This window comes from Vipera ursinii (assembly GCF_947247035.1).
Source record: "Vipera ursinii genome assembly, chromosome: Z".
NCBI classification, from domain to species: Eukaryota; Metazoa; Chordata; class Lepidosauria; order Squamata; family Viperidae; genus Vipera; species Vipera ursinii.
The window spans coordinates 18,492,811-18,505,733 of record NC_139517.1 but is presented as its reverse complement, the minus strand read 5'-3'; the positions used below and the strand labels follow the sequence as shown (position 1 = coordinate 18,505,733).

The 12,923-nt window shown below is 44.5% G+C and overlaps 1 protein-coding gene across 1 annotated transcript; it reads right to left on the bottom strand.

The window, feature by feature from the left end:
• Window positions 1-339: 339 nt before the first annotated feature.
• On the bottom strand, window positions 340-6,625 carry LOC310648662 (ferritin, higher subunit-like). Its single transcript, XM_083376638.1, has 4 exons — window positions 6,211-6,625; window positions 4,370-4,516; window positions 2,237-2,362; window positions 340-658 (listed from the first exon to the last, which is right to left on the bottom strand). The coding sequence occupies exons 1-4, from the start codon at window positions 6,310-6,312 to the stop codon at window positions 497-499; spliced, it is 537 nt and encodes a 178-aa protein (XP_083232764.1). The 5' UTR covers window positions 6,313-6,625; the 3' UTR covers window positions 340-496.
• Window positions 6,626-12,923: the final 6,298 nt, after the last annotated feature.

The window sequence follows — 12,923 nt, the reverse complement described above, 5'->3', positions numbered from 1 at the left end:
CCATCTTTCATTTTGAAGAAGCAGGTTATAAGCAGCATTTTAACTCCTGAAGTTTTCAAGCAGCACAACTTCATTATTGCTGGAGGCTAACCTTCACGAAACTCCATCTACAGAAAATAACATATATTTTGGTTTATTTATCTATTCTATTTATTAGATTTTTCCCCTGCCTTGAGTTACTTTATATGTAACTCAAGGTGGCAAATATACCTACAGTTTCTCCTTCTATTTTCCCCACAACAGTCCTGTGAGGTGGGTTGCCCCGAGAGAATGGCTGCCCCAAAGACACCCAGCCAGCTTTTTTATGTACAGATATACACACACACAGAGAGACACAAATGTAAAACAGGTGAACCCTTGTTTATTGGAAGCATGCCAATGAGAGACGGCAGGTAGGAGCCCTTCCTTGACTGGGGCACAGCAAAAGTGATTGATGTGGGCTGGTTTTTTGTGGGTTCACGGGAAGTGACTCTCAGAAATTGGAGAGAAGGTGAAATCAACTGCTGTTGCTCTCTCCTAGGGTGTGCTTGTCAAAGAGATAGTCTCCAAGCCCGCCCTGGGTTGTACCCAAGCGCCGGAGATTGGTAATGTAGTCGCCCAGGACTTTGATAGCTTTGACTTGCTCATCAAGGTAATGAGTTTCCAAGAAGTCACAAAGCTGGAAAGAGACACAAAGGATAAGAGTTATACACTGCTTGCAGTCTCATTGTCTAGGCAGGGTTTTCCAACCTTGGCAACTTTAAGACATGTGGACTTCAATTCCATGCTGTCAGGGGAATCCTGGAAGTTGAAATCCACCCATCTTTTAAGTTGCCACAGTTGGAAAACCTCAATCTAGGGTAAGAATCTAAGACAGCATCATTCTAACCACACATCCGTTCATTAACTTTGACCATTTACTTCTAAAAAAACACATGTTATTCTAGCATAGGGCTCAAATTGGCTGAAGTTGCCACGTCTCAGGTCTACTGCTTCGAAGGCACCTTTGTGGATCACCATTAAAATCACTGAATGGGAGTTTTATTGCTAATTTGCTCTCTTATCTCCACTGCCGTCGCAAAGCTACGTTATTACAGTGGCTCTCATATTTTTTTTCCTGCATGAAGTAAGAGCATTTCAGCAAACTTTTTTTTTGTGTGTGGAAAGCAACCTACAGTAGTGGCCAAAATTGTGGAAACCTTTTGGAAAAAGTTTATTTCTGAGGTTTGATGGCTAATACAACACCACTTTTGTTTTGAATAATACCATAAAATTATACATCAGTGGAAAGGTAATTTAATCGAGAATGTAAAGCAACAAAGTTTGTTCAATTATCTGTACTGTATTCTATGAAACGTTATAGCCAAATAACCAGAAAAAGGAAGCACAATTTGCTTAGGTTGATATCAGGTAGCTTTCCTTCATCTGATCGTAGCCAATGAGCATGAGTGTTTAGAGAGCCAATCAGGTGTCATCTTATTTTGGCAATGAGCCAATCAGATCACAGTAGGATTCAATTATTGATGTCATGTATTGAAGCTGAGAGGAGGACATTTGTTATTTGATCGCTATCAAGTTGGTTGAGTTTTTTTTTCCTTTCATTTAGTGAGCTTGTAAGACATAATAAAATTAAAGTAATGGTGCAAAGAATTGACTGGTTGCCCAGAAAGCAATGTAAAATAATATTATCAAGTGAACAAAGTTACAGTTATAAAGAAATAAGAAGAAAAATTGGTGGAAACTTAACCAAAGGTGGCATTTCTACTGTACACTTTTCCCAAAAGGTTTTCACAATTTTGGCCACTATTGTAACTTAAGGGACGCGGTGGCTCAGTGGGTTAGGACGCTGAGCTTGTTGATCAGAAGGTCAGCAGCTTGGTGGGTCGAGTGCCGCGTAACAGAGTGAGCGCCTGTTACTCGTCCCAGCTTCTGCCAACCTAGCAGTTCGAAAGCACGTAAAAATGCAAGTAGAAAAATAGGGACCACTACGGTGGGAAGGTAACAGCGTTCTGGGCGCCTTTGGCGTCTAGTCATGCCAGCCACATGACCATGGAGACGTCCTCGGACAAGCGTTGGCTCTTCGGCTTTGAAATGGAGATGAGCACTGGCCTCTAGAGTCGGAAACGACTAGCATGCATGTGTGGGGGAACCTTTACCTTACTGTAACATAGACTGGTGACATGAGCAATCGGCCCCCAGTGGGAATTTGGGGGTGAGGGGGAAGAATCCTGATCATAGCCCCAATCACAAGACTCACATGTGGGTCTCCCTGGTCACTCGCCAAACGGTGCAAATCCAGAAGGGCCTGGTTGACGCTCTTTTCCAGCTGGAGTGCTGCTTCCATGGCGTTCACGGTGCTCCCCCAGGAATCTTTCTCAGGCTTCTGTGGAGGGAAAGCAGCTTGCTTAGATCTTGTGCTCTTTTTAATACTTGATACATTTTATCCCAAAATCAAAACTTTGGCAAGGCTAATGGCTGGCACAGGGCTGCTGTTTACCTGTCATGCTAGGCCAGAGTTAACATGCTAAAGTTGCATAGTTCATAAACAACAATGCCTGGTTTGGTCTAGTGGCTAAGGCACCAGGCTAGAAACGGGGAGACTGTGAGTTCAGATCCTGCCTTAGCCATGAAAGTCAGCTGGGTGATTTTGGCCAGTCACTCACTCTCAGCTCTACACACCTCACAAGGTTCTTGTTAAGGGGAAAATAGGAGGAAGGTGTGCTTGGCTATGTTCATCACCTTGAGTTATTTGTAAAAATAATAAAGGCAGAACACACATAAATAATACTAAGCCGACCTCTACAGTGGCTGAGTTTGCATGACTAGCTAAATGCACATTAACGCAGGACCTGGTCAAGCCCAAACACCATAGTCAGTTTATGATCAAATGTGTTTATTAAATTTAGAAGACTGTGAGACTGCTTAATGACTCTGGAAAGATTACATAAATAAAAGAAAGCAAATTTTTTAAAAAAGAAAGGAACATGTCCAGACAGGCTTATTACACATTCCCTTAACAACAACAACAACAACAAAAAATCACCAGGGCCTAAACAAAAATAAAGTCCAGGGCTTGGAGCAAAACCATGTTTTTAAAGATTTGCAGAATCCTTGTAGGTCCCTTACATTGGGGATATCAATGGTAGTTAACTCAATCACCACAGTTAAGCAACTCATGGATGATTGCATTATATGAATACAGCCATTATGGCTCGGTGTGATATGTAAATCCAGACTCAGGGAGGGCCCCCCCCCCAATCTTGTTATAGGCATTCTATAACACCCCCTTCCCCAAACTGGTGCCTTCCAAATTTGCTGCGACTAGAACTTCCCTCAAACTCTGCAGAACCACACTGAATAGGGACTATAGGCTTAAATTAGCTGGCAGGACCAAGCAATTCAATAATGACCCTAAATTCAGAAAGGGATATTTAATGTTAAGCTAGGGTAAGTACAGTCAGTCCTCAACTTACAACAGTTCATTTGGTGACCCTTTGAAGTCCCACCGGCACTGGGAAAAGTGACCTTTGACTGTTTTTCACCTTTAGGACCATTTCACCATCCCCATGGTTACATGAACAAAATTCAGATGCTCAGCAACTGACTCATGATGGTTGCAGTGTCCCAGGGTCACGTGGTCACTTTTGCAAGCTTCTGACAAGCAAAGTCAATTGGAAAGCCAGATTCGCTTAATAACCGTGTTACTAAATTAACAACTGCAGTGATGGTCTATGAAGATTCTCAGTCATTCAGGTCATGGTTGTCCCAAAGGTGCTTTTTCAAGAGCCACTGGACTTGGTTTTGTTTTTGAAGATGTTTCACTTCTCACCCAAGAAGCTTCTTCAGCTCTGACCGGATGGAGATGATCGTTCTATTCCCCACCATCCAGTCAGAGCTGAAGAAGCGTCTTGGGTGAGGAAGAAAAAAATCCAAGACAGTCCAGTTGCCTCTTGCAAAAGCACTTTGGGGGCAACTGCAGTGATTCACTTAACAACTGTGGCAAGAAAAGTTGTGAAATGGGGCAAAAGTCATTTAAAACTGTCTCACTTAGCAGCAGAAATTTTGGGCTCAACGGTGATCCTAAGTCAAGAACTAATTGTACAGATGTTTGAAAAACATAAGAGGAATTTCTCAGCCATACTTCTCATGAGTTAATTAAGGTGGAGTCTCTTTGAAGCACTTTTTCCTAATCTCTCAGCACCTGGACAGTGTTGCCACTTCTGGGATATTCTCCCAAGCCTAAACTTGCCCTAATGTTTTTCTTGTTGTATTTCATGGAGCGATAGGAATTTTAGGCCCAGAACATCTGGAGGACACCCAGATTGAAGAAAACAGTTTTCTCGATATCTCTTATTAAGAGAGGCAGAAGTTTGAGCCACACTTATTATACCTTAATATCTTGTAGGAGGACCCGGCCACCACGCTGGCTCTGAAACTTCAGCAACTTGTCAGCGTGCTCCCTCTCCTCATGTGACTGAGACCGAAAGAAGCTGGAGACGTTCGCAAGAGCAACATCGTCCCGGTCAAAATACGAAGCCTGCAGAAAGAAACAGAAATTTATATTTGTGTTCCAGTAGGCTTATCTCTATTTCTGGTGTAGATCCACCCAAGAGAGTACATGAGGTTCCTTAGATAAAATGAAAAAAAGGCAGCAGGAAAGCAACAAGAAGCAGCATGGTAAATTTATGGTCTACACACCAGTGTTTTTCAAACTTGGCAACGTTAAGATGTGTGGACCTCCTAGAATTCCCCAGCCAACATGGAGATGGTCTAAAACTGATGTTCTTCAAATTTGACATGCCTGAAGAAAACTTCTCAAAGTTAAATGAAGGAATGGAGACGTTACCGTTTTATGACGACAATAAACTGTCGTGTTGAACCATTGGATTCTCACAGAACTCTCGAGGTTCCAGGCAGCATAGTTTGAGTGCTGTGGGTCTAGATCAGCAGTTCTCAACCTTGGCAACTTTTAGAGAAGTTGGGCTTCAACTCCCAGAACCCCTCAGCCCACAGATCTTAAAAAGTTGTTAAAAGACTGGCCTACAACCATGGCAATTTTCAGATGTGTGGACTTCACTGCTGGCTGGAGAATTCCGGGAGTTGAAGTCCACACATCTTAAAATTGGCAAGGTTGACAAGATATCGCCTGGATTGAAATTCCTACCCTTTAAGCCAGAGGTCTACATATGAGTAAGGGGGGCTGGTTTGTGCCTTCCTTCCGCTTTTCAGAGCGCCCGGGGCTAAAGCGCCCGTGCAAGTGCTGTTTACCTCTTCTCACCACTCTTGAGCTTTCCCCGGTCGCCACCATTTCTTTTCCTAGAGAACAATTCCTCTTATAGTTTTCCTAGAGAAAACTCCAGGAAAGCAAGCCACCTTAGGTTACTTAGCTAAGAAAGCGGATTACTGCACTAGCTGCCCGCGGCGGAGCCACGACTACGCCTCTCTCTTTATCAGCCTCCCCACAGACTTCCAGATGGGGAAGGGGATAAACTCCCATCACCCTAAGCTAGTCTGGAGATGCTGGCTTGGGGACGGCGGGGTGCCGAGGCAGGCTGCCGCCCTAGATGCCCCTTTATTTTTATAAATAAGCGGCGAACATACCCCATACCTCCTTCCTCCTCCTATTTCCCCCAGAACAACCCTGCGAGGTAGGTCGAAGAGAAAGTGACTGGCCCGAAGTCTCCCCAGCTGACTTGCAAGCCTAAAGCGGGACTAGAACTCAGGTTCCTGGTTAACCACTAGCCTCCCCACAGACTTCCAGATGGGGAAGGGGATAAACTCCCATCACCCTAAGCTAGTCTGGAGATGCTGGCTTGGGGACGGCGGGGTGCCGAGGCAGGCTGCCGCCCTAGATGCCCCTTTATTTTTTATAAATAAGCGGCGAACATACCCCATACCTCCTTCCTCCTCCTATTTCCCCCAGAACAACCCTGCGAGGTAGGTCGAAGAGAAAGTGACTGGCCCGAAGTCTCCCCAGCTGACTTGCAAGCCTAAAGCGGGACTAGAACTCAGGTTCCTGGTTAACCACTAGACCAGGGGTCTTCAAACTTGGCCCTTTTATGACTTGTGGACTTCAACTCCCAGAATTCCTCAGCCAACGTGCCTGGCTGGGGAATTCTGGGAGTTGAAGTCCACAAGTCATAAAAGGGCCAAGTTTGAAGACTCCTGCACTAGACCAAGCTGTCTCTACCCAAACCGCCCGGTGCCTTCGTCTCCCTGCCCCATACCCACCATGGAGAGGTAGACGTAGCTGGCATACAGCTCCATGTTGACCATGCGGTTGATGGCAGCTTCGCAGTCGCGGTGGTAGTTCTGGCGGATCTGGGAGTCCATTTCTGCGGTGGGCTTGGAAGAGGCAGCGGCGTCCGGCCCAAGGAGGATCCTGCTGGAGGTGGAGGATCGGCAAGCAGCGAGTCGCTCCCCGGTCTAGTTTTCAACTCGAGGAAGGAGGAAAGAAGCGATCCAAGGCGGGGGGAAAAAAAAGAAAGCAAAGCAAAGGCGGTGGAACCAGTTCCGTTCAAACACTGTTGAAGCAAGAACCGAGCTCTGCCGGACAAAGGGATTCGCGCCCCTTTTATAATGCGGCTGAGCGATCCAGAAAGACGTGCGCAGCCGCCAGCGACCCACTCGATCTCGCCAGCTCAGGCCGGAGGTTTGCTGAAGGCGGAGTCTGGGCGGAGACAGCTCCGGAGCCCTCGCGCCCGCTTCCCCTCGATTCACGTGACGCAGCGTGCACACGGTCTCCTTCCCGCAAGCTGTGGGGAGGTGGTGGGGAGGGAAGAGACCTGCGGTTTAATTTCGTTCCTCGCTTTTGACCTGCTAGGACAGGGGTCTTCAAACTTGGCAGCTTTGAGACTTGTGGACTTCAACTCCCAGGATTCCTCAGCCAGACAGGGTTGGCTGAGGAATCCTGGGAGTTGAAGTCCACAAGTCTCAAAGCTGCCAAGTTTGAAGACCCCTGTGCTAGGAGAGCGGTAGTCCAGTATTTGAAGGGTTGTCGCAAAGAAGGGGGTGGTGGTGGTGTTCAACTTATTTTCCAGAGCGCCAGAAGGTAGGAGAAGAAACAATGGATGGAAAGTAATCAAGGAGAGAAGCAACCTGGAACTAAGGAGAAACTTCCTAACAGGGAGGACCATTAATCAGTGGAAAGTTTGCTTTGAGTAGTTGTGGGTGCCTCCTTCAGTACTGGAGGATTTTAAGAAAAGACTGGCTGAAATGGTGGAGACTAGAGTCTCCTGCTTGAGCGGGGTGGGGGTTGGACTAGAAGACCTCTAAGGTCCCTTTCAGGCTCTATTCTGATTGGGATTGAACCTGGGATCTTTGTCACCTGGACAGGGTAGTTGCGTGCACGGAGCAAATGAAAACAACTATTAAGGCATCCTCAAGACTAGACACTTTCCTGTAATTAGACGAAAATCCGCTAGACGTTGAGAAACAAAATCCTTATTGCTGTGGTGCAATAGTAAGCGAAGAACTTTAACCAGTTGGATTTATTTGCTTGCTTGCTTGCTAGACTTCTGTGGCTGCGTATCTCATAGCATAATTCTAGGCAGCTTGCAGCAATCCATAAAAACAACGATAAAAAGAGAAGTCGCCCAGACACCAGGCCAAAGGCCTCCCAGGTCAGGCCTCGTTCTAGTTCAACAATTGAGGGAGAGCCAAGTCTTCACGACCCTCCAGAAGGCAAAAAGGGAAATGATCCCTTGGATCTTAGGTGGGAGGCTGTTTCGAAAGCCTGGGTTGGCCACCGAGGCCTCATCAGGTGACCCATAAGAGGGGATTTTTTTTTACCTTACGCAACTTCCACCCTTAGAAATCCCACGAAGACTAACCCATTGCCAAATGGGTTTCTCTCACTGACATGATAAGTGGTGATCTCTGTCCGCTGTGGGATCAGGCCAACTTCTTGCCATTAAGGTACCTTATCTACCTCTAATGCCATAAAAGCAAGAACAGGGTTTGAATTGTGTGGTTGGCCTCCCTTGGTGTCTTTCAAAAAGGCTGTGGAAATATATGAAGAACACACATCAGGGATGGAATTTTGCTTACTGATATGTTCCCAAATAATTTCTCCGTTTCCTGTTAAGAGGCAGGTAAAGATCCTGTGAATTTTGGTTGGCTGCCTTTAGAGCATAGCTAAGCAGGTCTTTCATATAACGAGAAAGAGATCAGTCAGTAAAAGACCTTTAGCCCAGCACTATTTCTCTTGTGTTAAATATAAAATATCTATATTTACATGTGTGCTACAATGCTGAAGGGATTTGCTTTGTTTTCATTTTTTAATCCAGAAACATTCACAAGTGGTGATGATCAATGGGTGATCATCCATTTATTTCCAGGTTTACTATTTCTAAACTGGGATCCTCCAGATCAGGGGTCCTCAACCAGCTTTGCTGGCTGAGGAATTCTGGGAGTTGAAGTCCACAAGTCTTAAAGTTGCCAAGGTTGAGGACCCCTGCTCCAGATGGCTGGAGGTACAACTTCCATCCTAAGCCAACAAAGAATTTACAACTTGTAGGGCACCAACTTAGGAAACAATGTGTTGTGTCTTGAAAAGTCGTGTCTTGAAAAGAAACAAATGCACAAGCTTGATTTTAGCTAACTGCAGCGTGTAAACCAAGCCACAATATCTTTTGCTTGTCTGTTTTGTTAACATAGGTCAGGGGTAGGCAACCTTGGCTCTTTTATGACTCGTGGACTTCAACTCCCAGAATTCCTGAGTCAGCCACGAGTCATAAAAGAGCCCAGGTTGCCTACCCCGACATAGGTAGTCCTTGACGTACGACCACAATTTAGCCCCAAACCTTTGTTGCTGAGACATTTAAGTGAGTTTTGCCCCATTTTATGATCTTTCTTGTCACGACTGTTAAGTGAATCACTGCAGTTAAGTTAGTAACTTAAGGCTCTTAAGTGAATTGGATTCCCTATTGACCTTGCTTGTCAGAAGGTCACAAAGCTGATCACATGACCCCAGGACACTGCAACTGTCATAACTACGAATCAGTTTCCAAGCATCTGAATTTTGATCACAGGATGCCACAACAGTTGTGTGAAAAATGGTCATAAGTCACTTTTTTCATTGCCATTGTAACTTTGAACAGTCATTAAAATGAACTGTTGTAAGTCGAGGACTACCGGTAATCTATCTACCGGTATTTCCAGCATAATATTGAAAGAATGGTGTGGCTATATCAGGTTGTTAAGGCAACATTCTTAACAATGTTAAGCCTTTTTCCAGAAAGAAAAATAACCTAACACTCTTGCGAAAGAGTGTAGCCTGGCCCTTGGGAATGAGGAAGGAATAATGGAGCATTAAGGAAGGAGTTTCAGAAAAGATTGCTCATTGCTGAGAACATGGAAAGTATGAGAAGCAAAGGAAACATAAAACTGTCTTGATTTTGTTTGGTGTAAGTAATGTTCATGGTTTTGTTACTTTAAAGGTAAAGGTTCCCCTGCACATGCGTGCTAGTCGTTTCCGACTCTAGGGGCCGGTGCTCATCTCCGTTTCAAAGCCAAAGAGCCAGCGCTTGTCCGAGGACGTCTCCGTGGTCATGTGGCCAGCATGACTAGATGCCAAAGGCGCATGGAACGCTGTTACTCTACCTTGCTGCAAAAAAGTTTTTCTAACATGCCAGTTTCTTAATCTTAAAGAGCCTGGGTCCCCACCCCAAATACAGTAGGGGTTGATTTGCCACATGTTAGCCTATATTAAATAATGCACATTGCCATTTCAAGAAAGAGGCCCTGAATCTTCTCCCCCTTTGCTGTTTTCTTGAGTGCAAAAGGCCTGAGCTGTAATTGCAAAACGACACGTGCTGTGACGTCTTTATGTACAGGAAACAACTCAGTCAGTGCATTGCAATGTACTTTAATGGCACTATTCATGTTGTGTTGGCCCCCCCACTGCAAATACCCATGACTACTGATCAGGAAGAAGAATTCAGTTTGAAAAGACTTTTGGGTGAACGTAGAAAGGGGCTGCAATGGTTGTCTGCAGGATGTTTTCAAAAAAGTCAAACTGTGCTTTTTAATGAGTGATGCCTTCATAGTTAGCTTCTTGACTAAGTTAACCACATCCTGCAGACATTCCTGGACTGTATTCTCAGACGAGACCAATGGCTTGAACACAGAACAGAAGCCCCAGTTTCAGGACTTAGCTACTCAGTAGACAAACTACTTGTAAAGCTGAAGAGTTGCTACCCTTAGCAAAATACCCAATCCTTGGAGATTAAACCAAAAGGGTGGCTTACAACCATTGGTTTAGCAACTGTTCAAAGTTACAACATTGAAAAAAGTGACTTTTAATAGATACTTACACAACCGTCATAGCCCCCTGCCACTGGTGGGATTCAAATATGCAAACAACCGGTTCTCTATGTGAATGCCGCTTCCGGAAGTCCATTCTGGGCCTGGGCAACAAAAAAATTAGCTACCTCTTCTGCCGAACTGGTGAGAACTGGCTGAATCCCACCACTGCACCCTGCCGTCGTGATCAGAATTTGGGTGCTTGGCCAACCAGCATATATTTTCAATGGCTGCAGTGTCCCAGGATCACATGATCACCATTTGCAATCTTCTCAATTGGTTTCCGACAAGCAAAAGCCAATGGGGGAAGCCAGATTCACTTTATGACTGCATGATCCATTTCACACCTATGATAAAAAGAGATAAAATTGGGTGTAACTCACTTAATAACTGCCTTGGTTAGTAATGGAAATTCCCATCCCAATTGTGCTTGTAAGTTGGAAGACTTCCTGTATTTACAACTATGTGCAAAGTCTGCATCTCACTTATTTTGGCTACGTCATGCAGGGGAATTCACTGGAGGAAGCAATTGTGCTTGGAAGAGTTAGTAGTAAAAGGAAACCAGGCCATCAACAAACATGGTGGCTGGACACCATCAAAGCTGACACCAGCATAGAAAAACTGGCTGGCGCCAGAATCACCAAGCACATAGAATCACCAAGAGTCGGACACAACTGAATGAGTAACACCATCGTCATAATCATCATGCAAAGTCATAATATGTTTTGTATTGTTTCTGGCTTAGACCCAGCTATTGGGGTTTGCAAACCATGGTTTGTGGCTTAGACTGTTGCACAGCTTCAGGCAATTGTGATTTGCTCATCAAACTGTAGTATGTTACTTGAGGTTAGCCTTGATACGAAACCTTTCCCCTGTTCTAATTTAGGATGAGACCCAGCATCTTGTAACCAACCTACATTTAGGCCCACTTTCTCGCTTACCCTCCTTTCTTTGTAGACCCTCCACCTCCCAGATTTTCTGTCCATTTAAACCCCAGCAGAATCCACGTTGTTTTTCTGATGACAAAATTAACTTGTTGCAATGTTTCTTAAACTTAAAGAGATGTGGACTTCAACTTCCAGAAGTTGCTAAGCTTGAGAAATACTGGATTAGTGTTTCTCAAGCACATTTATTTTTGCATTTTGCTTAACAAAATGAGGGGAAAAAATCATTTGTGATTTATGGGTTTGAAGATTAGAAAAGACAGAAGGAAATTATGATGTAGCTTTAGAGAGAGAGGACAAAACGTAAATGGGTTTATAACTACAGAAAAAGATCTGGAGTTGCTTCTTTAAATATTTCTCTTTTCTTTTTTCACCACTTAACTATTTTTATTATCTTTCCTTTCTTATACAGTTCTGTTTTGAATCCATGTTGTTTTTCTGATAGGCTTTGCATGTTGTGCTGGACATAAAGCTATAGTGTTTCATCACCATGAGTCAGCATTAAGCAGGGCTGTAAAATGGGGGCGGGGGGGGGGGGCTAAAAAGATCTACGTGCAAAACTCTCCGTCCTCCCATTCAATCAGGAAACTTGTTTGGACTGGATTAACTGGCGTCAACACATTCAAGGCAGCCAGCTCCAATTTAATTAGCGCCTCTCCTTAAGATCCTGTATCAGCCTGCTTTCCATCAATAGCCTTCATTGAATTTCTGGAGCCTGGGAAACTACAGGAGACTGGAGGAGGAGCCCTTAACAGTGGAATGAGACAACTCGCCACAGTCAACTCGCCATGGCACAACTGGCTGTGGGACAATTGAACGATTCAATTTAATTATTTAGAATAATTTTAAAAATATTTTAATTTTTGTCATTCACGTTTTATTTTGTCCCTCCGTTGGCATCCTTTCTTTAGTGATTCTTTTCTATTTCTTCAATATTAGAGTAACTCTTGTCCTGTGGCGAGTTGTCCCGCATCAAGCTGGTGGTGTGGCAAGTTGGCCGGGGCAACTTAACATGTGACTCTTGAGGGAATGTGATTTCTTCTTCTCCTCCCACCCTCTGCACACACATGTACATATTAACCCTTCCTGTTTATAAATTGCTCTGTCAGCAAAGGCCACGACCTGGGCCCAAGGCAAAGAAGTTATTAATTGCTAATTAAAAGCCACTAATAGGCCTGGAGCTTGCTGAATTAGGGCTTTTCACTCTCCTGGTTAGACCTCTATGGCCTTAATTAGACTCCTTAACCGATGACATCGTTTTGAGTTGCAACCCCGTTATCTCCCCACCCTTTTGGTATTATCTCCAAGGACCAGGTATTTTGCTAAGGGTGGCAAGGAAAAAAAACTGCTGACTGCAGTGGTTTGCAAATGGCATATTCAGCCAGTGGATTTGCTGAGCCAATCGGTGGCACTCAAGTGAGACACCAGGCCTTCCCACTGCCTTATGTCTGTCTTTGCATGTCCTAAAGATCTCAGAGGTCTATCTGCTGGAAAGAAGGCAGCTTCTTCAGAGGATAAAGGCAGTTTTTTCCCCCTCAAACCAGTTCTTAGGAGACAAACTGCGTTCGTGGAATATCCTGAATCACAAATCAGCACGCCACATTTTAGCTTAGTGTGTTGCGAGGACCTGAGTGCCATGTGTTCACGATTCAAAAGATTTGGCTGAATAAATCTTGTGTAAATTGATCGTGTGTA